General features: G+C 37.0%; 1 protein-coding gene across 1 annotated transcript; it reads right to left on the bottom strand.

Moving 5' to 3' along the window:
• Window positions 1-676: 676 nt before the first annotated feature.
• Window positions 677-25,525, bottom strand: TMEM41B (transmembrane protein 41B). Its single transcript, XM_012784010.3, has 7 exons — window positions 24,919-25,525; window positions 15,044-15,161; window positions 12,025-12,153; window positions 8,148-8,241; window positions 7,419-7,523; window positions 5,519-5,657; window positions 677-3,430 (listed from the first exon to the last, which is right to left on the bottom strand). Exons 1-7 carry the CDS (start codon window positions 25,037-25,039, stop codon window positions 3,261-3,263), a joined length of 876 nt encoding a protein of 291 aa, XP_012639464.1. The 5' UTR covers window positions 25,040-25,525; the 3' UTR covers window positions 677-3,260.
• Between the last annotated feature and the right edge of the window lie 1,071 nt (window positions 25,526-26,596).

Raw genomic sequence — 26,596 nt, 5'->3', positions numbered from 1 at the left:
TTTCTTTAGGAGTTTAACAGCCTTTAAGAGCCCTCCAGCCCCACCTCTGGCCAGACCACATTCCAAGGACCCTGATAAGCCAGCCTCAGGGAAAAAAAAAAAAAAAGGGAAAAACAGCCAGCCATTTTCTGCCATCAGATGGTAGCAACCACTTTTGTTTTTCTTTATTCCCATAAAATCCCTGAACCTCATACCCTCAGGAGGCTGGTACTTCTTTCTCTTGTGCCAAGCCCTTCCCTCTATTTGGGAAGTAAAATAAACGTTCTTTAAAACTATTCTTTGTGTCAAGAACTCTCTCAGCCCCAGCTATGAGTTCCCATCCTAACACCTAGACTACCAAATTTGTCCCAGATAAGGAAAAAAAAATCAGGATAGAGTATTAAAACTGCAATAAAATCTACCTTCTAAATATCTTAATTATAATCACTGAAAGATCATTTCACACCAAGGAATCTTCAGCCCTTTTGATTTATTCTACTCATTTTCAAACAGCCAGAGAACTTTAAAAAGATTCCTTTATAAATAAATCATTGTATGTACCAGAAATATTTGCCTATATTTACTTACCTTTACAATTTTAAAAAATTGCTTTAGGATCCTCCAAAGCCAACTATTAAAATGAAAGTGTAAGGTTTTTCGGCGGCAGCGAAAAGAAAAGACAGACACAGAGAAAGAGTGGGGGCCAAACCACGTGGCTTTATTATACACTGGTGGACCAGGTTCTGGGGCCCCAAGAGAGGCCCCCCCCCCAAGCCACCGCTGTTTGAAGGGGCCCGAGGCCTTTTATACCCTTTGGGCCTGGCTAGGGACTTTTGGCAGGAAGAGCTGGGGATTTTAGGAGGGGCTGGAGATATTTGTGGAATCCAGGTGGACATCTCGGTGTGGTTCCTCTCAGCGGGGCCTGGCAGTTTTGTCCTTGGCGGGTATGGTCTCAAGAGCCTTTTCTTTTTGATCTAGGGAAGGGAGGAGCCTGCCACCAGCCTTACAGAAAAGTTTTAAAAATTTGCTTTTAGTGGTGAAAATGATACATCAGAATTATCAGAGAATATGCTTTTATTCAATGAAAGGCTTTTTAATGTAAGTACTTCATAAAATAAATCCCAAGTATAACATTTAAGTTTCTTCAGTATGATTTATTCTTACTACATTTTAGTCTGCATTTATTAAGTGTCTTAGAAATATACTCAAACTAATAGAGCTCCACAGAGACCATTAACTAAGAAGGGAACAGGCTCACTTTCTTCCCACTACAGATGTTTGATCCCTTGTGGTTATTACTATATAAATGTCTTCAGGACATGGCTGAAGCTCGAAATTTACATTTGGCATCAGTCCAGGCCTGTGAATCCGTGAATACAGGCCATCAACTGCATTTAGGGTACAGCCTGCTGAGGGCTTCTTTCATGAGAGTCAATGATGTTGAGTCTGGAAGACTGGCTATTCTCTTGGGAAAAGAGAATATATCCCACCTAAAGTTGTAGCTACAGCTTTCTAACAGAAAAAAAAAATTAGCAAGGAAATGAATCAATGGTAAGGACAGGAAAAATACTCTGAGAATAGAGTAAGTACAATATATACACACCACAGTAAATAGTGAGGCTTCTCCTGAGTCCAAGCTTTTACTTTTATTTTTAAAATTCTGATAAAAATTTATTCAATTACATTTTATACAGTAGTATTTAGTGAATCTGTTCCAAAAGGCTATGTTTTAAGTTCTTTTGTAAAAATAACAAAAGCTTTATCACTCAGTCTCTGGTCAAGAAGAAAGGAAGAAAACCTTGCTAAAAATAACAATAAATAACTTCACACACAAAAAAGGCCAGGTGACACAAGAATACTATAATAATCAATATATTTTCTTTGTATTTACAATAAATCCATTTGTTAATACTGTGATAGAAAAAATAATGAATCAGTCCACATTATGTAGTAGAAATAGACTCTGAGAATGATTATACCTCTCACAATAAAAACATACAAGGATTTTTCACAGCTAAAGTACTTTTCAATGTAATGACAGTCTTGGGTGAAGGTAAAACTGACAAGAGTACTTTAGATTGGCTATGTCCTAGAATCAAGGAATCAGGGCATTGCCATTTAACCAAGCTGCAAAAAGCAGTTTAGTTTTTCCAGAACTACTTATATATAGTAGTTACCATGTGAGAAGTTTACTTTGTGAATTAGAAAAACTAAAAAGACTAAATTGGGAGACTGCATTAATCAAAAGCAGCCCCAAACAAAAAAGCCATCAATAAAAACAAAAAAAGGGCATTCTTAGAAGTGTATCATGCATAAAAAGAATTACATAATACATTCCTTAATGACCAGAATAAATAAATGAGGTAACTTTTACAATCACTGGAACTATATCCTCTTAAGTGTTATATTGACACTGTTTGTTGCAAAACATAAAATAATTCACCTACTGTCTAAAAACTGCATACTTTTGAGTGTTTGCTTTTCAGATTCCCTTTGGAGACATTAAAGGGGCACTGTAACAAAATATTATCTGAATATAAATTATTAACACCAAATATGATATAGTTATATAATCCCCCTTTTGTAAATGCAAGGTGGAAATACTGTAAAAACTAGAAAAAAGGATGAAAACAGACTGGCCAGAATTTTAAATTTCAGACTAATTCATGATAAAAATCTAGAACACAAAAATAAAAATAAAATTCACAAAATAGGTAACTTGATACCCTTTCCATATACAGTGGTCTATAAAGATGCAAGCTGTAAATAAATCCATTACCTCAAAGGTAAAAAGAAGGAGAAAATGTAAAACTCTTTTTAAGCTTTAGTTTTCCAGTTTATGCTCTCAAAAAAGACTAACATTAGCAAAAACTTCAATGCTATTTTTAAAAATCTAGAATTTTTAAGTATCTATTTTAGTTATTAGTAAGAGATGAGAGGAAAATTATTAAATTAAATTGAATGAATCAGTTGGATCAAGAATTTTCTACCATGCTATTATCTATTATAGCTACCCTTGATATAATAATTTACAAGAGGCCTATATAAAATTTCTACCTTGACTACTGACAGTACTTTTCATAGTATACCAATTTCCATTTTTATTCCTTCTCCCCCTTGCCATTTAAATGTATTATTTTATTATCTGATAGGAAATTTTATTTCACAAATTCCTTGTTTCAATTATTGAAGAGGTGATTTTAAAACATGAATGGATGCACCTGCTAATCCTGAGATGATGATGATGATGATGATATCAAAACTAAAAATCAGATTTTTTTTTACTCAAATTTCTGCTTTAGTTTCTTTTGGAAGATAGCTGGCAGAATAGAAAGAACAGCCAAAATCATCAGAATAAATACTGAATTCCAAGAGACAGCTTCCCCTGCTGTTGTAAGCTGATACAATGTTGTTCCTGCCTTAATTGCTACAAAAGAGGGAGGTGCAACACCTAAAAAACAAACAAAAACAGTAAAAACCACCAATTGTTTTTAAAAATTAAACTTTCTCGTGTACATAAAATTATGCAAAAGAATATAGCTACTTGCATTTTGGAAAAAAAATTAAGAATTTAAAGCTCAAGTTTATTTCCATATAAAGAATTCAATCTTTCATAATCACCTCTTAAGGATAATGAATTTAAGAGCCCAAGAAAAGTATCCAGAGAATAATTTTATAACATTTATCAACAACCTTGAAGAAAAAAAAAAAAGAATGTGCTCCGAGCTAGCAATTTCAACTTTGGGAAATAATAATATATTTGAGCAAATATCTAGTTTCAAGGATGTTTATCGAAGCGTTGTAATAAAAATCTAAAAATACTCTAAATGCTCAACTGTAAGGTTAAGTAGGTTATCGCTCATCCTTGATAGAATATATTTAAAATATCTGCAGATATTGCGCCCCTAGGGGGGGAAAAAAGAAAAAAAAATACATATAAAATAAAAATGAAGTGGTTAAGAGATACAGTAACATGGAAAGATATTCAAAATATTAATTAGTAAGAGCAGTTTATAGAGGGGTACACACAGAATGATCACATTTCATTTTTAAAAAATTGAAAAAAAATTACTTTAACCAAAGCTGAAATTAACAAATCTCTATAGCTATTTCAACTTAAAAAAAGGCATAAAAATCTCCTCTAATTCCATGAATATTTTACAAAATTCAAAATTACCCATGCTGATGAAATTAAGTTTGTCAAGAAAAATTTTTTGCAGTAGCAATCAACAATTGATTTTGGTTATTCTTTTCAAAAAGATCTATTCTCACATGTATTAACTTAAGCTTTAATAGATATTCAATACACCAGAAATCTGCTCATTTTGTTGGTATCTAAACAATTCAATTTAAGTTGGAAAGAAAAGCAGAACACTCTGAGAATCATGAAAATTCACAGAAGATATAAATGAATCTTCATATCCACTGATTAAATTTTAAAATTAAGAGTCAGTTCCTTGGCCAGGTGTGGTGGCTCATGCCTGTAATCCTAGCACTCTGGGAGGCCAAGGTGGGAGGATTGCTTGACCTCAGGAGTTCGAGACCAGCCTGAACATGAACGAGACCCCATCTCTACTAAAAATAGAAAAAATTAGCCAGATGTGGTAGTGCATGCCTGTGATCTCAGCTGCTCAGAAGGTTGAGGCAGGAGGATCGCATGAGGCCAGGAGTTTGAGGTTGCCATGATCTGGGCTGACACCATGGCACTCTAGCCCAGGCAACAGAGCAAGACTCTGTCTCAAAAAAAAAAAATAAATAAATAAATAAATAAATAAATAAATAAATAAATAAATAAATAAATAAGTCAGTCAGGCCGGGCGCAGTGGCTCACACCTGTAATCCTAGCTCTCTGGGGGGCCGAGGCGGGCGGATCGTTTGAGTTCAGGAGTTCGAAACCAACCTGAGCAAGAGCGAGACCCCATCTCTACTATAAATAGAAAGAAATTAATTAGCCTACTAATATATATAGAAAAAATTAGCTGGGCATGGTGGTGCATGCCTGTAGTCCCAGCTACTCGGGAGGCTGAGGCAGCAGGATTGCTTAAGCCCAGGAGTTTGAGGTTGCTGTGAGCTAGGCTGATGCCACAGCACTCACTCTAGTCTGGGCAACAAAGCGAGACTCTGGCTCAAAAAAAAAAAAAAAAAAAAGTCAGTTCCTTGAAAGCAAGGATATTTGTTGAAAAATAAATTTTAATATTTCAATACTTGATTAGAAGACAAAAGAGAAAATTATTCAAAAAAGACAACTTGATTTTTTTTCTCTCCATTGAGGAGACTGGAGCTAAAAAGTCCCATTTAACTCTGTATGATTGAAACAATATCCAGTAGAAAGTGCTCTTCTTTAAAGAGGTAAGACAAAAGTAACCTAAATTAACACAATCTAACAAACATTTCTCAGCATTTATTTTATACAGGCCAGGCTTTGTGACCAAGAGTTCTAGATGTTGCTGGCATGTCTGCAGAGAGCATGCATTCAAGCCATGACACTGTTAGATATGTATACAGTGAGCTCTAATACAGTATGAACCAGAGGACTTACCTAGAAAAGTGCCAATAAAAAAAACTTTCAATGGCACATTTATCACAGGAGATGTGATATTAATAAACCAATTAGGCAGAAATGGTGTTATTCTCAAAAATATAATGTAGTTAATGAGATGTTCTCTATGACGTTCAACCTGTTATAAAAAAGAAAAGAATTAGCATCAGATAAGGCCTATCTTTAAAACAAGTTGCTTAATATGAAATACCTTATTTTAATCTCATCCCTCTCATCCCCAGAATTTATACAAAAGAAATGATTAAAAAAAAAAAAGGAGTCTGAAAATGACAACGAACTGTTTATCAAATGCTCATTATTAGAGCTAAATGAAGTTTTTTTTGAAACACTGTCACTCTATCGCCCCAGGTAGTATACAGTGGCATCATCACAGCTCACTGCAACCACAAATTCCTGGGCTCAAGTGATCTTCCTGCCTCAGCCTCCTGAATAGCTGAGACTAAAGGCATACACCACCACGCGTGGCTAATTTTTTAATTTTTTTAGTAGAGATGGGGTCTCACTCTTGCTCAGGCTTGTCTCAAACTCCTGAAGTCAAGCAATCCTCCTGCCTTGGCCTCCCAGAGTGCTAGGATTACAGGCGTGAGGCACCTCACCTGGCCTGAGTTTTTCATAACTCAATGGTATACTACTAAAGATGGTTCTCAACATCAGCCTAATGATGGCTCAGGGATGACATATTAAACTTAAAGTGCCAGAGTTAAACTTACATGGTAGCTAGATATAAGATACACTTTCAGTGGCCAACTTTTATTTTTTTTATTTTAGAGATGAGGTCTCACTATGTTGCCCAGTTTGGAGTACTGTGGCTATTCATGGGTATGACCATTGCATACTACAGCCTCAAATTCCTGGGTTCAAGTGATTCTCCTGGCTCAGTCTCCAAAGTATCTGGGACTATAGGCACATGAAACCGCAACCAACTCTTGGCCAACTTTTTAATGCCTTTAACTTCCTACAATGTAATGGACTAGTATATCAATAAATCTAGCCTCATGTGATGGACTAGTATATCACAACAAATCTAGCCCCCAATTTAAAATAATCTTTATGCTATTACAATGTATATCACATGAATAAATTCATCACTGATAAATTAATTTAAACAAGCATATGGAAATATTTAGCTGATTAAATATAAGCACTGATGACAGTTTATACTTCCTTTGAATAAGTTTACAGAAAACAGCTATGCCAAAGAAATACTTACATGTAAAACTATTCTAATAGTCAGTACATATGTGGTATATTGAGAAGAACGCTAGAAATCTGAGATTCTAGACCTTGCTCTACAGTAAATGATCAAGATTTAGGGCAAAATACTTAATTTCTTTTAATTTCCTAATCTGTAAAACAAAGGGATAAGGCAGGATGATCTCTAAAATTCCTGTGAGATTTACCAGTTTGTTTATTCTGATTTTTTATAAAAATAGGATTCTCTTAGCAATACTATGTCAGTCCTTTCTGTGTAGTAGTGCTTATATTTATCATTGCTACTCTTTGCAGAGATCCTGATGATAACAGTTGTTCTCATTGATGAAATGCTTTGGGAGTTGGCTGATAAGTTTTTCAGTAACCCACCGACAGCATGATGCATCAACACAAAATGGATGAGGTGACCAATTATTTGGAGGCCTTCATATTGACCTTTGACTTTTCTGCTAATTGAACTTATTAGGATAAAGAATTAACATTACCATCACAGGTATGAGACATTTGTATTTGAAATTATTAACATTCATATTTGCCTACCACTTGATTTTATTTTGGTCAAAATATCATTTTTTTTACCTGTGTTAATTTATATAGGGAATATACATTGACCTACCTCTGAATTAACCAAAGAGTTATATTAAATAATTTAAAAATAAGTATTTACCTGCTGTGACCATTTTACTGCTTTCTCTGTTAGGTATTTATACACAACTGGTCTCCCAACTAAATAGGAGAGCATATAGCAGAAAGAGGCACCGAGTCCAGAACACTAGAAAACAACAAGAACCCATAAGCATTTTGTGTTTTTCCATCTTATTCACATAGATAGTCACCTAAAGAAAAGCCCAACTAGTTTACTTCTTTGGGGTATCCCAGATGAAGTTTACACTACACGACATCTCTACTGCAGAGAATAAGAATCCATTTAATATAGTCTAAAACCAAACTATAGCTCAAATGAGACCAGCTAAAACACATTAGCACTCGTGATTATACTCAATGACTATACCCAAATAATTAATGTTAGCCTTTAGCCTAAGAATAAAATTTCAGGAGCCAATTTTTTCTTTTCAATTGCTATGCTTAAAAACACCACCTCCAGCCCTGGGACTTAACTCATTGGGCTCACCAACAATCTTGGACTACTCCCAGTTAAAAAACAATAGGAAAGAAAAACTAAAACAGAGTTTATAAATGCAACTAACTCTATAATATCACTGTTCTAGAAAAAACAAATACCTCCTTATGAGGGGACTTAACAGATAATCACTTTAACTCCTCTTCAACTAATGAGTTCATGCTTATATAGATAATAGGATTAAGATGCCATCATTATCCTCATCATCCTATTTAAAACTTTTTCTAGTCTCCCAATTTCATTTTATATACTTACCAAACAAACAAGAAATAAGGCTAGTGGAAAGGGATAAAGAAATCCTGAGAGTATACTGAGAAATATAGAGCCTGGAATAGCAAATGTTTGCAAACTGGTAACTTCTAAGTTAAGGATCAAAACATAATTAAGTGGAATTTAAAAAAAACAAATCTATCATTTCAGAAAAAATATAAACATAAAAATTATCACATAAATGAGATTATATCCATATATCCGTATTAAAAATAAAGTAAAATTATATCTAAAAGTTTAAGAAATATGTAATTCCTATTTTTCCTTTAGTTTCCATTTTACTCATGTTTTCATTTCAATCTTTTCCTTCTTCCTCCTGTATTCTTTCAGCTTTAACTTCCTGCTCTTTCACAGAATCCCTCCTTTATAAAACTACTCAGATGCCTATAAATTAAAAACAAATCTAAGCTTTCCTCAACCAGGGGTACTGGTTACTCCTCCTCATTTTCACTTTCTCACAGGAGATTGTCTCATTGTTTCCTACAACCTCATTAATCCATCTATCACTCTACTAAAACTTTCTCATGGCTAAAATTAATGACTTTTTCTTAATAATCATCTTTTAGTGATCCCTATGTGGGATTAGACTTCATCCCAGATGAAACTAAGCTTTAGTGAAGCTCTGCTCTAAGTTCTGCTCTAGATTTACTGTCTAAAATGACCTTAATGTATCTCTACCCATCATTCCTGTTACTCCAGCTGGAAACAGGTCTGCTTTTGAACACTCAAAGGATTAGATTTGTACTTAGCATATAATTAGCACTTTTTAAAAAAGGCTGAATAAATGCTAGGGTTGAAATAAGGAATATAAAAATGTATAATAAGAGTTTGACATTAGGTATTATTTAAAAGATAATAGCACAGCACTGTTGAATACCGTTGCCACTAGTCACGTATGGCTATTGAGACACTGAAATGCAGCAAGTCCGACATTTTGAAATCTGGTGTGAGTGTAAAATGCACATTGGATTTTAAAATTTAGTACAGGCCGGGCGCAGTGGCTCATGCCTGTAATCCTAGCACTCTGGGAGGCCGAGGCGGGCGGATTGCTTGAGGTCAGGAGTTCGAAACCAGCCTGAGCAAGAGGGAGTCCCCGTCTCTACTAAAAAAAGAAATTAATTGGCCAACTAATATATATAGAAAAAATTAGCCAGGCATGGTGGCGCATGCCTGTAGTCCTAGCTACTCGGGAGACTGAGGCAGGAGGATCACTTGAGCCCAGGAGTTTGAGGTTGCTGTGAACTAGGCTGACGCCATGGCACTCACTCTAGCCTGGGCAACAAAGTGAGACCCTGTCTCAAAAAAAATAAAAATAAAATTTAGTACAAAAAAGTAAAACATTAATAATTCTTATACTGATTACATGTTGAAATGATAAAAACTGATACACTCGCTTAAGTAAAATATATTAGTAAATTTTCAGGTGTAATGTGCCTATTAGAAAATTTAAAAATAAATGTGGCTCACATTTATTTCTATTTATCAGCCCTGTACTAGTAAAACCAAAACTCTGATATGTGCCCTAAGATAGTCTTTCCCATTTGCTGAGTTTTAAAAGTAAAAATAATATAAATAACTTTATTAAATTAACTTATTTAAAATTTTAAACCAAATGTATTTCATAATAAACAACCCATTCCTGTACTTTCAATTCACCTTCTGCAGGGCAGTTTCTGTTGTATTAAATTTCACATGGATATTAGTAAGACAATGAGGCTACAAACTTATTACCCCATAGACTACCAGGATTCACTTATGCTAACAGGTTAATTGGCCAAATGGGCGGGCACCCCTTTACTCTTTGCCATGTATCCCTCCCAAAGCTGGAACACAAACTGGAGCAAAAAAGATGACTTTCTAAAGTAGACAGAAATTATATGCCTCATTTATAAGATGTTCACAAAAATTTTACAAAAGACAAATGAAAGGGTTGAACCGGGTTTCTTATTTGGGGAAAATATTTCAATTTATGATTAAAGTCTATAAAGGCAAAATAACCTGTAAGCCTAACACTAAGATTTTCAAACACAGGTGACAAAATGGAGTTAATGGGAAAAGGAGGCAGTATGGCTTTCTTAAAACAGTATATGATTAAATTACTTTACAAACAGCTGCCCAAAATGGCCTGTCAAAAAGATAGGTGCTTAATAATTGTTCTCCAAATTTTTCCCAAATTTGAATTTTTTCTAATAAATAGAGAGGGTAACAATAAAGTACCTACATAAAGCACATCACCTAAATATACAAATATATCTTCACCATATGGGTAAAGAGGTCATGTTTGTATTAGAAACACCAGCTCCTGTAAACATGCCTGTCACTAAACTACTTATGCTAGCAATAATTTCTCTAATGTGTTTATGTATATACTCAAAACATTTGCATAAATTTAGCTATAGATACATATGTAATATCTAATCTGATATAAATCTAAGAAAAGCAAATGCTATTAAGTTTTACAGGAGAGAAAGATTTTAGTTTAAAAGTCCAACCAACCAAAAGAAATTCAGGAAATGAAGCAAGGAAGCAGGAAATGAAGCAAGAATATAAATAACTTGAGACAATTAGCAAAGGAACTAATTTGCCTTTTAAAAATAAAGCTGGTGGTAGGACATGCATATGGTCCCAGCTACTAGGGAAGCTGAGGAGAGAGGATCGCCTCAATTGAGGCATTCAAGCTATGATTGCTCCACTGCACTCCAGCCTGGGTGACAGAGCAAGTCACTGTCAATAAATAAATTAAATAAATAAATAAGAAAGTTGTTTTTAAAAGGATAATGATTACTTCCACAACATCAATAGAGAATGTCTTTTATTAACCGGGTAGATGTGGAAAACAGGTTGGATAAGAGTAAGAATAAAAGATACATAATGCTCTTTGGTGAGGACAAAAAAGAAAAAAGAAAGAAAAAAGAACAGAATACAGCTATTTTCCTGACTAGTTAAAATAGAACACTTATTTCTATAAAACAAAGAAATACGTACCAAGAACTATAAAAAAATTCATTCCTTTGAATGACTATCCTCTAAAGAATTTTTACAAAGGCAACAATTAAATGGAAGGAAAAAAACATGAACAAAGAAGATTTGTAACATCTATAAAAGTAAAAAATTAAAAACAAATTATACCTTCAAGCCTAAGGGAATACTTTTAAAAATAGTGATATGGTGACTACTAATTCAAAATAAGTATTTAAATTAAAATAGTTAACAAAATTATTAAGAAAATAAACATCTTGAATAATATGGAAGAAAGGAAATCAAATATAAGTGAAATATACACAATACAAGAGACCTGGTAAATATTTAGAAATAAAAATAATTGAGTTGAAAAGATTAAAACGAGATTTTTTTTTCTATTTAAATTTTTAAATATTTTATTTAATATTGTTACACTGTATTAAAAACCTTTTTTTTCTTTTGAGACAGAGTCTCACTCTGTTGCTCCAGCTAGAGTGCCGTGGCAATCTGCCTAGCTCACAGCAACCTCAAACTCCTGGGCTCAAGCGATCCTTCTGCCTCAGCCTCCCAAGTAGCTGGGACTACAGGCATGTGCCACCATACCCGGCTAATTTTTTCTATATATTTTTAGTTGGCTAATTAGTTTCTTTCTATTTTTAGTAGAGATGGGGTCTCACTCTTGCTCAGGCTGGTCTTGAACGCCTGACCTTGAGCGATCCTCCGGCCTTGGCCTCCCAAAGTGCTAGGATTATACATGTGAGACATCACCAACCCACACCCCCCCAACCCCCGCAGATTAACAACCTTTAAAAGGAAAAATAGTTACACATAAATGAACAGCAGACCTTTTTAAACTTTTTCTTGAAAACAATTAGAAAATATTTTTCACTTAAAAGGATACAAAATATATGTAGCAAAGTAAGCTACAAGTACTTGAACATAAAAGGTGTCTTTATATTTGGATAAAACTTTTCCTAGAGCCTTGGCATCATCCATATCTCTGGGAACCTTCATATTCACTCTTTCTTCTCTAAAGAAATAAAATTAAAGTGGAAAATTTTAAAACAGAATTTGCCAAGATAATTAATATTTAAGTCAAGTTCAAATCATGAAATTTTATCCAGAATGATTTGATGCCCCAATCTAATACATCAAGTCCAAAGTAGTAATTTTTAAGTTCAAAAACAAATTGTTTTTTAATGCTTTGATATAATTTCACAAGATACAGAATTCATATATGAAAGTTCAAGATGACCCAAACTAAAAGTTAAAAGCATTTGTTCCGACACTGGTATAAACTTTAAATATAAGAAATAATTTGAGAGAACTGACTGCAATTTTTTTTTTTTTTTTTTTTTTTAATTTTATTTTGAGACAGAGTCTCACTTTTGTTGCCCAGGCTAGAGTGAGTGCCATGGCGTCAGCCTAGCTCACAGCAACCTCAAACTCCTGGGCTCAAACGATCCTCCTGCCTGAGCCTCCCAAGTAGCTGGGACTACAGGCATGTGCCACCATGCCCGGCTAGTTTTTTGTATATATATTTTTAGTTGGTCAATTAATTTCTTTCTATTTTTAGTAGAGACGGGGTCTCGCTCAGGATGGTTTCGAACTCCCAACCTCGAGCAATCCGCCCGCCTCGGCCTCCCAGAGTGCTAGGATTACAGGCGTGAGCCACCGCGCCCGGCCTGACTGCAATTTTGATAAAAAAAAAAAAAGAAGAAAAGAAAAAGAAAAAAGAAATAAACCTCTGATTTTAGAATAATTAAAAACACATATAACATCATTTTGGGTAACCCAAGTCAATAACCATTTACAATGGGATTAAGTAAAAGCTAATGAATTCACAGTTCACAACTTACCTCCAATATCTCAGCTCAAAGTTCAGAAAACTTCAACATTTTTCCCTTTCTATTAACTTTTACCTTTGGCATTTTGGAACTGATTTCTTACGTATGAAAGCCTCAAATAATCACCTTTGTATATTATGCTCATTTGATTACATGTTAAAATTTAATTGACCCTGCAAAACAATGATAGGGTGCTACTTTCTTAAGTCCTATAAAAATATCTGGTAAACTAAAATGGCTACCCATTTATAAAATTTAAAAACTAAAGACTCTATAGGTCCAGGAATGCATGAGCATGCATACACATCCACACACAGAAACAGAGAGAGAAGCAGAACACAAAAGGTTTGTAAATAGAACATTATTTTATGCAAGTGATATGTTATCATTCTTAGAGCAGATTGGGAGCAAAGACAACCTTACAGTCCATTCTTTCCCTCTTTCAATCAGCTCTTTATTCCCTGTTCCTTATTCAAAATCAGAATCTAAATTCAATCATACTAATATTAACTTAACAACATAGCGCGCTACCCTCTCAAAGGCATTTACATGGATGTAAGAAATTAAAATATTAAAATAAAAATAAGTTTAACTATGAAATATCATGCATGAAGAACTGAGAATGAGAATAAAAAGAAATGAAGAAATACAAATTTGCTCATATTGTGAAATCACATTTCAGCTATCCATTATCACATCAGGCTAGCCCTGGCTGAAAGTCTCATTACATTTTAGTAGTCCTTTATGTAATGTATGATTATACCAGGGCAGTATTACTAAGGTTAAATAGCCCTGGGATATTCTGCCCTCCTAAAATATGTTTCACAATCTCTTCCCTAAAATTAAAAAAATTCTGGCCAGGCATGGTGGCTCAGGCCTGTAATTTCGGGAGGCCAACGCATGAGGATAGAGATTGCTTGATGCCAGGAGTTTGAGACCAGACCAAGCAAGAGCAAGACCCCATCTCTACAAAAAATAGAAAAATTAGCTGGGCATAGTGGTGTGTGCCTGTAGCCCAAGCTACTCGGGAGGCAGAGGCAAGAGCCCGGGAGGTGAGGTTGTAGTGAACTATGAGGACACGACCACACTCTAGCCCAGGAGACAGAGCAAGACACTGTCTCAAAAAATAAATAAGTAAAAAAATTTAAAAATTCTGAAAACTAAAAGTAATTTGTCAATAAAAATTGACCCACATTTGTGTAAGGTTATAGTCTTTTATCATGTTTAGTGTTTCTATGAAGGTTTCTCTCCAAAAATATTAATGTATTTGATTATGGGATGCTGCCTGCTGGAGGTATCACATAATATATAGTATACATTCTATGGTACCTTTCCAAAATGGGAAAATTCTAAATTCTGAAACACATTTTACACCGAAGTTTTAGGTAAGGAGTTTGTGGATGTATACTTGATATACAGTCTTTTATAAGGTCAATTTCACTGTGAAAGTACCTATTTAGACCATGTGATTTCCATAAAACTGGGAAGAGAAAAAGAGCTAGGAAACATACGTGGTATGTAAAGAAATGGATGAATAGAAGCAGGTAAAAAATTGATCACACGCAAAAGGAGGAAGGGGGAAAATAGGGACAGAAAAAAGGAAAAAGCAGAGAATACCATGTTTTATTCCAGCTGCAGGTCATTATCTATTATGGATTGTAAAATAAATTTACTTGGTTCCTACTAGCATTAAAAAATAAAACATATAGAAAATATCATCTGTTTCTTGAAACTTTAACTTGATTTTATATGTATGTAGATTGCAAGAATGAGAGAGGGAAAGGACATGTGAGCAGCATCATAATATAAAAATGTATTTATTTTAGTTATATCTTTAAAAATTTTTGAAAGTGATTAGAAAGATGAGGCCACAATTAGAGAAGCAGTGCTAGGAAAAGTTTGAGTAGAAAATTAAGAGGTATATTGGAAAAGAAGTATTTAAATAATAGTGTTGATACAGACTTGCTACAAGCCATTAGAGCACGATAGCTCTATTGCTTAAAGTTTTAACTTTTAATCTACTTTCATCTTATAAATTTCTGGCAGTTTCAGTTTCTCTCTCATCATACTTACTCACTAAGCTGAGGAAAATTTTTATACACCAAAAACATAACAAAAGCTGCAGATAAGAAAATGGACACCAATATAAGGAGTGACATTCTTGCTGATCCACCTTCTGCCCAGGCTTTTTCTGAAAGAAAAAAAAGGTATAATTAAGATAAATATAAATGAAGACAATATTCCAAGCCAGAAAATAATTTCCATAAATGCTTTCCTCCTAAAAAACTGTTCATACCTTTGCCCAAAACACTGTGATATTACATTTTAAGTATTATATAGTATTTAAAGTTTACTAACTGTACATACTACTTTTTGGGGAATATATCCATTTTAGAAGCATGAAAAAACAGAAGACCAGAATCTGTAGCACTGATATGCTGATAAGCCAAAGGGGTTGGGGTAGTGGGGTGGGAGAAAACACTGTTCTAAATGCTATCACTGGCTCTCAATTTTATATCTCTATACTGGAAGCTGACAGCATAGACAGAATGGCCTCTCTGGAAAAATGAGGTAATTTGGCAATTACTTCAACTGTCTTAAGAACACAAATATTCACAAATGCAACCAGAGAATTTTATACTTTCTCTTTACACCAAAGGCTTTGGAATATGAAGTTGAACTTCAAATGTTTTGAGTAGCTGTCTGTGACTCCAAGAATGAGAGAACATTTGCATTTCCTCACAAGGTAATCTCAATGTTATCTTAAAAAAATTATATGAAAGATAAAAGTATGGAATGAGATCCAGAGATCAGTAAGCAGAAGAACGAGCAGGTCTGTTTTGCCAAGAAGCAGTCAACAGTGGGGAGGGCACGTCAGCTTAACATAGTGCTCAATAGGGAAGAGGTAGGAACAGTGACTCAATTTTTATTGCCTGCATTTACCACTATCCCATGTATACACCGAGAACATTCAGAGGATTTAAAAATCTGTATAGTATAATTAAGATTTATTAATATTATTCTTAGTTTCCTGAGAATGGATCCACCACTATAACCCTCCCTCAACTACTGTCCATGTGGCTTTCATAAATGCTTTTAATGAAGTATCCTAAAGTGTTTGACTGTCTATACTATCTTAGAACATCCTTTCTAGTAAGTTTATAAAGACGTATGAGACAGGTGTCATTGCCTGCTCTAGCTCCATCTCCATTCCCTGAGAACTTTCCCTTATCCCCCAAAAGGGGCCAATCTCAGTGGCCCTGTTCTTACATTGGTCCACGGTTGGATACTGGACCCAAGTAAAACAATTCATCACTGGCTGACCAGATTTTTCTCTTAAGAACTTGAACTAAGAAAAAGAGATACTGTTTATCAAGGGGTCAAGGGGTGGTGAGTCTTGGGGCTAAAAGGTCACAGAGTGGAGGCCACAGTCAGTCAGTAACATGTTAAGCCAAAGACACGTACCAGAAACTATGGGAGGAAAGGCGGGAACAGAAACCTAGAGAAGCAGAAATGAGAAATATAGCTAACCTACTTGTTGATTCCTAACTTTTTCCACTAAAAAGTCTGGCTATATTTCTTGCTCACAGATGCCAGTAAGATCGTCTCTTATTAACAACCTTCCTTTTTATTTGTGCTCATTTAAACTGATTTCTATTCCTTTCAACCAAAAAGTCATGACTAAATAAAATATAAACTTTATTATACCCTTTGTCTCATTATGGCAGTTTTATATATATTGATTTTGCTAAATTTTGTGGATTTTGCTAAATTATGTATTCAACACAGAGCAACAGAAACCACTTCACCCCTTGCTACTCAAAGTGTGTTCTGTGGATTACATGAATAAGTATCACCAGGTAGCTTGTTAGAAATGCAGATTCTCAGGCCCCATTTCAGACATACTAAAATAAAAGTTTGCATTCTAATAAGATACTCAAGTGATGTGCATGCACATTAAAGCTTAAGAAGAATCTGGGCCAGTTATGGTGGCTCATGCCTGTAATCCTAGCACTCTGGGAGGCCAAGGCAGGAGGATCGCTCAAGCTCAGGAGTTGGAAACCAGCCTGAGCAAGAGCGAGATGCCATCTCTACTAAAAATAGAAAGAAATTAGCTGAACAACTAAAAAATACATGTAGAAAAAATTAGCCAGGCATGGTGGCACATGCCTGTAGTCCCAGTTTCTCAGCAGGCTGAGGCAGAAGGATTGCTTAACCCCAGGAGTTTGAGGTTGCTGTGAGCTAGGCTGATGTCACGGCACTCTAGCCCGGGCAACAGAGTAAGACTCTGTCTCAAAAAAAAAAAAAAAAGTTTAAGAAGAATCTGGCCCATTCTACCTATTTTACAGGTGAGTAAATCAAAGCCCAAAGAAGGAAGTTGCACTATCTTAAAAAAAGAAAAAAATCCTGAGCCTAGTATAATGGCACAGGTCTGTAATTCCAGCTACTTTCAAGGTTGACGACGGAGGATCTCCTGAGCTCAAGAGTTTGAGCCCAGCCTGGGTAACACAGCAAGACCCCATCTCTAAAAGAAACCAAATAATGTGAAGTATATCACCAAAGCACTTTAACATCCATTTATATTCATCCTGTAATTTCTGTTGAAACAAGAATTGCTTAGGTTAGTGCTTTGATAGTCTTACCTATTCCAAAGTAGGCTTTCTATAAAGTTTTTCAAATTCTAGTATTTGAAAAATAGTTTAAAATTATCTTTTCCAATTTTCTGTAATCTAAACAGATTAATCAGTCTAAACTCCCAACTAGTCCCTGTTATTTTTTTCCCTCAGCCAAACTTTGTGAACCAATAGCCCCTATTATTCTAAGACTCATCTTAATCTCAAAAAGGAGATTTGCTCATATCACACTTCTAAAATTTATTTGTGCAGGAAGGAATGAGATCATAATAGTACAAAAGATGACTTCAATGGAGTAATAAACTAGGCATGCCTCTTTCTTAATACTCTGTATCATTAATCCACTGAGGTTTTGATATGTATGCTTTGTTGCAGCAGAGAATTAAAAACATACTTTAAACATCTGAGGTAGGTTAAAAATGAAGTCTCTGCAGACTCTAATAACAACAAATGCCTAAATGTCCAATACATTTTTCCCCTGGTTATAATTCAATGTATATATTGAGGACTCTTAATAAGTTATATTCATTTTCCTTAAAAAAGGAAAGGAAAGGCCGGGCGCTGTGGCTCACGCCTGTAATCCTAGCTCTTGGGAGGCCGAGGCGAGCGGATTGCTCAAGGTCAGGAGTTCAAAACCAGCCTGAGCAAGAGCGAGACCCCGTCTCTACTATAAACAGAAAGAAATTAATTGGCCAACTGATATATATATATAAAAAATTAGCCGGGCATAGTGGCACATGCCTGTAGTCCCAGCTACTCGGGAGGCTGAGGCAGAAGGATCACTCGAGCCCAGGAGTTTGAGGTTGCTGTGAGCTAGGCTGACGCCACGGCACTCACTCTAGCCTGGACAACAAAGTGAGACTCTGTCTCAAAAAAAAAAAAAAAAAAAAAGCAGAGACTGAACAAAACATTTATTTGATACCTAACAGATAATCAACAGACAGCCTTAAGCAACTCCACATTTGAGTACATAGCCTGCATAGTAGTTCTAAAGAGAAGTTCTTCGTGCACTTAATGAGTAAATTAAAGAAGTTCTAAGAAAGGGGAAAAATCAGCCATTGTTCTTAGAAGTCATTCTTGTGTCCACAACAAATACCTTCAGAATGAAAAAAATAAGATTAATGGTTTTAACAGATTAAAAGATGCTCATAATATTAAATTATTTGCATTAGTCCTTTTTGTACTCTGGACCTGATTCTAGCAGGAAAGTAAGTTAAAATTGGGCTGGGGCAAGTTCATTCCTGATACTTAAAAGTTTAATAGCATAACTTTAAAAAGTAATCAGCATCCTGAAAAAATTTTATATAGACTATTTACATGTATAATATGTCTCTGCTTTGATGTCAGCCCATAGAAAACCATGCCCTCAACTCAATATTTTTATATTACCCTTATTACTTTTCCAGTACAGCAACTTTTTTTATTTAATAAAGTGCCTGTAGTCCTAGCTATTCTGGAAGCTGAGGCAGGAGGATCTCAGAGGATTTCTTGAGCCCAGGAGTTTGACGTTGCACTGTGCTATGATGAGAGCACTGCATTCGAGTCTCAAAATATATATATATGAAATAAAAGTTTAAAAAAAACACACATAGAGAAAGCATGTTTACAGGTTGCAGAAGCAGCACTCTCAATCTTGTATAAGGTTCATTCTCTAAGGTTTATGACCTGCAACCCTGCTACTATCCAACCCACAGATCCTCACTATCACCTACCCCCTTTCAGATAGATCCTCCAATTCACTGAAGACCAAGACCAAACTTGTGGTAAACGTATCCATAATCCTAAAAGATTTCATCATTCCATTAGATGATCTACCCAATCTCAAAATTCTTAGACCTTCATTTCCGTTCAATTTTAGCCACTTACTTCCAAGGCTATACAATGAATTCTCACATCACCTGGAACTGCTCTACCTTGGACATTTCAAAATCCAATATTCCATTCCTTCATCATCTTTTTTCTTCCATGGGCTTACTTTCTCCATTTTCTCCCTTCTTTTGGACTCCTTCTCTTCCTTCCATGCCAGCCTGGACTTCAAGATGTATCATCTGAACTAGCACCTTTGATTAAAATTCTTATCCTTTCCTTACAGCTATCTAACCCAAAAATCAGTGCTACAAGTTCACTTTCTTCATTCCTACCCCAAGATGGTTAAGCACAAATAGAAAAAAAAGTCATGAGTGACCGATCATACATCATTTGGAAAAATGATTTAACCCCATTCCTATTCCCTTTTCTGGGTATGGAACATGAATCTGTCTGAGCCAATCAGGTTATTCTTACCCTCTGACAATACTGACAGGTTCCCAGATGAGCATTTGATCTGAGGCAATCTAATCAGAGAATACCAAGACTTTTATTGGTAATGCTAGGAAAAAGAGTCTCAAAATTAACAAGGAAGCATTTAGCTTACTTGGAGCTTCAAGAAGAGCTAAACTGAGGGTAAAGCTGATATCAAAGTAAGCAAACCCACATATGAAAGAAATCTGACCCTGAAGATACTGAGCCACTAACTCCAGCCTCAAGTCACTAAATCCTACTTCATCTCTTGATTTTTTTAACTTACATGCCAATAAAACTCCCTTTCAGCAAGGGTTCCAATTGGGTTTTCTACTGATTGTAGGCCAAAAAAAAAAAAAAAAGGATCCTGATACATAATATTTAGGTTGACAACAAATCACACTAATATCTTAGTTGATGTCCAGTGCCAAATCTGTTTTTAGATCTTTTGTCAGTAACTGAGCTTCCTTCTTTCTCTACCTTGCTCATAGCAGATGCTTGAGGAGTATTTGTTGAAGCAAATTAGCAAGGCAAAATCCAGAATAGGAATCTGAGAGGGATTTATTACCCAAATTCAAATAAGATTGTCTTCTAACAGCTGTAAAACCAACTTGGAGATAGGGTTTCTCAAACTTTTTTGACTGTGTCCCACAGTAAGCAATGTATTCTATATCTGGTACATGCCAAATCTACATAACTGAAAAAAAAAGATTTCAAAAAACAATACCTGCCCCCTACTACATGGAAAGCACTTTGACAGTTTCTCTTCTGTTCCACTTGTTTTAAACGTTCATCCTTTGATTATTCATCAAACTGATTTCATACCCTTCAGATGAGTAATGACCTATATACTAAGAAAAACAGTCCTAGGAGTTCTCTTAAATTAAAATGGGGCTAGTCTGATGGTAGTGCATTGTTAGAACTTATTAACATTAGTGTCACTAAAGTTGGTATACCAACCTCCCACTGCTAAATTTGACTGGCAATAAATAAATAAATAAAAAATGGGGAGGCTGGGCATGGTGGTACACCTATAATCCTAGCACTTTGGGAGGCCAAGGTGGGGGGATCTCTTGAGACCAGGAGTTTGAGAACAGACTGGGTAATACAGGGAGACACTAGTTCTACAAAAAAAAAAAAAAAAAAATAGAAAAATTAACTGGACATGCTGGCATGCACTTGTAGTCTCAGCTGAGGCAGGAGGACAGCATGAGCCCAGTAGTTTGAAGTTGCAGTGAGCTATGATGATGCCACCACACTCTAGCCTGCGTGACAGAACAAGACAGTCTTAAAAAAAAAAAAAAAAATTAAAATGGGGAACTTGCTAGTAAAAAGATCAGCCACGAAGCCGAGCACGGTGGCTCACGCCTGTAATCCTAGCACTATGGAAGGCTGAGGCAGGCAGATTGCTCAAGGTCAGGAGTTCGAAACCAGCCTGAGCGAGACCCTGTCTCTACCAAAAATAGAAAGAAATTAATTGACCAACTAAAAATATATATACAAAAAATTAGCCGGGCATGGTGGTGCATGCCTGTAGTCCCAGCTACTCGGGAGGCTGAGGCAGTAGGATTGCTGAGCCCAGGAGTTTGAGGCTGCTGTGAGCGAGGCTGATGCCACGGCACTCACTCTAGCCTGGGCAACAAAGTGAGACTCTGTCCAAAAAAAAAATAAATAAATAAAGATCAGTCACGACAAACAATACAAAAGAGAATATATATCCAGACACCCTCACCAACAGATAAGGTCAAGAGCCTCTTAACTGGTTACATTTCTTGTCTTTCTCTCACTCTTCCTCATCATACAAGAATTAGATCTTCAGTGTTATTGCCTTTCTCAAGTCTTTGAAGTGGTACTTAGTCTACTAGGCTCAGATCTTAGACTACAGACCAGAGTCATGGCAAGGAACCTGCTAAATGTACCAAACATTGCAGTTAGAGTGTAAAACATTTCAAACATACACATGATAAGAAATTTTTTTTTTTTCCTTTTGAGACAGAGTCTCACTTTGTTGCCCAGGCTAGAGTGAGTGCCATGGCATCAGCCTAGCTCACAGCAACCTCAAACTCCTGGGCTTAAGTGATCCTACTGCCTCAGCCTCCCAAGTAGCTAGGACTACAGGCATGCGCCACCATGCCCGGCTGATTTTTTCTATATATATTAGTTGGCCAATTAATTTCTATTTATAGTAAAGCCAGGGTTTTGCACTTGCTCAGGCTGGTTTCTAACTCCTGACCTCGAGCAATCCGCCCACTTCAGCCTCCCAGAGTGTTAGGATTACAGGTGTGAGCCACCGCACGCGGCCTACATGATAATGTATTTGTCAAAGTTATATGAATTTGTCACTTCATAAAATACAAATTCGTTTAAAGTGTCATAAAATTCTATTACCATGCATTTCTCAATCAAGGGTTATTAAAATTTTTATCTCTTCTCTAAAACCTTTCCCTTTTTTGAATGCCAAGTAACCACCTGCAATTAAAAAAAATTGTTTTTCAGGCCGGGCGCTGTGGCTCACGCCTGTAATCCTAGCTCTTGGGAGGCCGAGGCGGGTGGATTGCTCAAGGTCAGGAGTTCAAAACCAGCCTGATCAAGAGCGAGACCCCGTCTCTACTATAAATAGAAAGAAATTAATTGGCCAACTGATATATATATAAAAAATTAGCCGGGCATGGTGGCGCATGCCTGTAGTCCCAGCTACTCGGGAGGCTGAGGCAGGAGGATCGCTTGAGCCCAGGAGTTTGAGGTTGCTATGAGCTGACGCCACGGCACTCACTCTAGCCTGGACAACAAAGTGAGACTCTGTCTCAAAAAAAAAAAAAAAATTGTTTTTCAAATCCTAGAAAATCAGTTAAGTAGTTAGTAATGCCATCACATCAACAGCTGATTACCATCAAGTAAATCAAACCCTATCATGTAAGTCCACAAAATCTTTTGCCTATAAAGAGAATTCCTAATACTAAAGAAAGAGAGAAGGAAACAGAGACAATGGGGGAAGAAGAAAAAGAAAAAACTGGGAATCATAAACAGCATGGTTCAAAAAACTTCCTTTGCCTAGCATAAAGGTTCACATTAACCTTCAAGCTACTACTATTTCCCTTAGCTTGGCATCCCCTCCCTTCCTCTCTACTTAGCCAAACCTCACTTCTTCACGAAGGCATACTTCCATATCTCTCTTCCTCTATCTTCCTACAGATTTATAATCCACAGAAGTCATTTGGCAGCATCGTAAGAAGACAAACTGCTGAACGTGTTGTTTTAATGATAAAATAAGAAACAATTATAAAAGCACTTTGGAAGTTTCAAGGTTCTATTTCCTGAACAGCTTTAGGTTAAAAAAAAAAAAAAAAAAAAAAGATGAATAGACCAGGTGCAGTGGTTCATGCCTGTAATCCCAGTGCTTTGGGAGGCTGAGGCAGGAGGATCACTTGAGGCCAGGAGTTCAAAACCAGCCTAGGCAACATAGCAAAAGCCCGTTTCTACAAAAAAATTTTAAAACTAGCCAGGTGTGGTGGTGGGCACCTGTATTCCTAGCTACTAGAGAGGCTGAGGCAGGAGGCTTGCTTAAGCCCAGGAATTCAAGGTTGCAGTGAGCTATGATCATGCCACTGTACTCCAACCTGGGCTACAGAGACCTCCCCCCAGAAAGGAAAAAAACATTAATAATACAACTGCTAACTCAAACCAAATGACAATCTTTATGGATGCCTTATCTGGAAAACACTTTTTCAAGAAAACTAGACCTTGGATCGTCACTCTCAGTAGGATAGTCTTAAAAAATGTTCCATTTAACACACTTGAAGCTCTTACTCGAGGGGGGAGGGGGGGATGGGCAATATATGTAACCTTAACACTTATATTCCCATAATACGCTAAAATAAAAATAAATAAATAATCAGAAAGGGAAAAAAACGTTTCATTTAGAACAGATTTGTATTTTAACAATTCACTTGAGCTTTTGAAGTTCCATGAAATTATTTGGTTCCACTGACGAGTTGAGAAAAATGTCCAAATACATAAAACTTAAAAAGCCAAATTAGACTGTTGAAGACATATTAAATTATTTAAAAGTACATTAACATTTCTGCTATATACTTTTTTCTTCCTCTGCCCTTGGACACCGAAGTGCTATATGCTCTTAAAAGACCTCCTTAGCTATCACTGGTGGTGGAACACACCTATGTGAGCTGCAGACAACTTAATGGCCAATTGTTAGCATCACTTCAAGTTTGAGCTTTAAAAGCATTTAAAGAGTTTAATCATTTCAACAGCTAAAAAGCAAGGTACAATTCCATGCCAAGACAGAAGTATTTAGTTTCTAGGCACACTTTTTCCCCTAAAATAATATTTAAAGTCCCCGAGAAATACCAGGATGGTGTAATGGGAAAAAAGCTTTAGAATGAGTGATCTTAGCTATAATAATTGCTAACATTTATTTAGCACCCACTTTAAATAAGCCAAGCATTACGCTACATCTTTTATATGAATTATTACATTTATCCCACGCACCAACCTATTATGTAGGTACTATTATCATCCCCATTTTAGTTTTTTAAAGTTACCAAGTTCAAGGTCACAAGTAAATACTAGTAGAGACTCAGCTCAGATGTACCTGGAAGTATTAAGTCCTTGCTCTTAATTACTATTTTATTAATCTGACTTTATGACTGTTCAAGTCATATACGCACCCTGGGCCTCAGTTTCTTCATCTATGAAAACAACGCAACGAATGCTAGATTTCCTTCCAGCTCTACCTAGCTTCCTTATTATCAACCTTATAATCTCCCTGCGCAACACGCCAGTGTCATTCCTTGTTTTAACCGAATTCGACTAAATAAGCATTTACAACGCACCTACTAGGTGTCTGGTCTGTGCTATGCTAGGGCCCAAGCCCAACTCCCCCACTCTCAGGCGCCAGCAGGCCGCCTCTTTCCCCACCAACTCCAAGACCCTCTGGGGTCCTTTCGCCTCCGGAGCCCCTCCCAGCACACTGGTGACACTTGGCCAGCCCCAGCTCTGGTCCCCGGGTCCACTCACCCTTCAGGTGGTCTCCGCCGCCAGGCGCCATGGGACCTCGCGTCCCTGCTGCCCTATCCCCCACGGGGGTCGTGTGGAGTGCCCCTGTCTGCGATCGTTCCGCGACTCTGCCTTTTGCCATGGTTACTGCAGCGAAGGTGGAGGGAGAGGTGCTGTGCCGCGCCCCCTTAACAACAAAACTCCGCCACAGTCTCCTTACAACACTGAAACACCACGACCAATGCCACTTCCGGTGCGACCTCCTCACCTAACACGACCTCAATCCCGCGCTCTCAGTGACGCGGAGCAGAGACCCGCAGAGCCCACTTGGACTAAGCTCCTCCCAGCGCCACCCCCGAGCCTCGCGCGCTCGCCCTGGCCCAGTAACCGCGAGACGAGTCAGGATGCCGACCCGCCCCATCCAGTGCCCCGCCCCGCCTCGCGCCCGCGGGAAGCATGCGCAGTTGCGGCACCCAAGTAGCCCGGCTGCGGCTGGGGAACTCAGACACCTAGTGCGCAGCCTTCATCATCCGGAAGTGTGGTCCTGGAGACTTCAAACCCTTTGTCCGCGCCGCCGGAAGTATCTGCCTGTGATTAGTTGGCGTTTTGGGACTGACGCTGATTCAGCGGCTCGCTACTACGCCAATTCCACAGCTGCTGTTTGGAATTTGGAGGGATTATAAAGTGCTTGGTCTGGAGGTGGTGGAAAACATAAAGCCTGAGCCAAACCTACCCAAATTTCAGGAAACCAAGACCCAGGGAGGGGCTATATATAACCTATGAAGGTCACAGGGTGGCAGAAATTGGTTTATTTATTTTTTAAGACAGAGTTTCACTCTGTTGCCTGGGCTAGAATGCCCTGGCGTCAGCCTAGCTCACAGCAACCTCAAACTCCTGGGCTCAAGCAATCCTCCTGCCTCAGCCTCACCAGTAGCTGGGACTACAGGCATGTGCCACCATGCTCGGCTAATTTTTTCTATATATTTTTAGTTGGCCAATTAATTTCTTTCTATTTATAGTAGAGACAGTCTGGCTCTTGCTCAGGTTGGTTTTGAACTCCTGACCTCAAGCAATCCACCTGCCTCGGCCTCCCAGAGTGCTAGGATTACTGGCGTGAGCCACCACGCCTGGTCCAGAAATGGGTTTAGAATCTGGGTTCTCTTGTTCCTAAGTAAATGCTTTTCCTCCTCATCACCCTACTGCCCCTTATTAGTAAACCCAGGTCAACTAGTTACACTTCACTTTTCTTTTTGCTGAGTCCAAATCTGAACCTACCTCGTTTTGGGTTTCGTTTTTTTGTTTTAAATTGAGACAGGGTTTGCTCTGTTGCCCCAGCTAGAGTGCAATGGCATCATCATAGCTCACAGCAAACTCAAACTCCTGAGCTCGGTTACTTTTTCTGCTCCTACCCCCAGAGCAGCATTCAGCTTACACTCATAGTGAGTGTACTGGAATTTCCTCTTGAAAGCAACTTGGCAGTATGTATAAAAATATTGATCTTTTCCAGTAATTACATTTCTACAAAACTAATCCATAAAAATAAACATAAGAGTTGTTGTTAATGTTATTTACTAGTGTGAACTAAAATAAAATCTTAAGCTCCCCCCCCAGCTGAGTGAATGGACCCCCCTCTTGGGAATGAGTTACTGGTCCTGAGAAGAGATCAGACATACCTCATCATGCCCCCCTCCCCTCTTGT

This window comes from Microcebus murinus, chromosome 4, assembly GCF_040939455.1.
Source record: "Microcebus murinus isolate Inina chromosome 4, M.murinus_Inina_mat1.0, whole genome shotgun sequence".
In the NCBI taxonomy this organism is placed as follows: Eukaryota; Metazoa; Chordata; class Mammalia; order Primates; family Cheirogaleidae; genus Microcebus; species Microcebus murinus.
This window is presented reverse-complemented; position numbering and strand designations above follow the sequence as displayed.

Coding starts and splice junctions, on each gene's coding strand:
- TMEM41B (XM_012784010.3), bottom strand. CDS start 25,039: ATGGCAAAAGGCAGAGTCGCGGAACGATCGCAGACAGGGGCACTCCAC. Junction 12,154..15,043: donor AATTTTCCTCAGCTTAGTGA/GTAAGTATGATG, acceptor TTATTTCTTTAG/AGAAGAAAGAGTGAATATGA. Junction 8,242..12,024: donor TACTTTGCTACATATATTTT/GTATCCTTTTAA, acceptor AGAAGTTACCAG/TTTGCAAACATTTGCTATTC.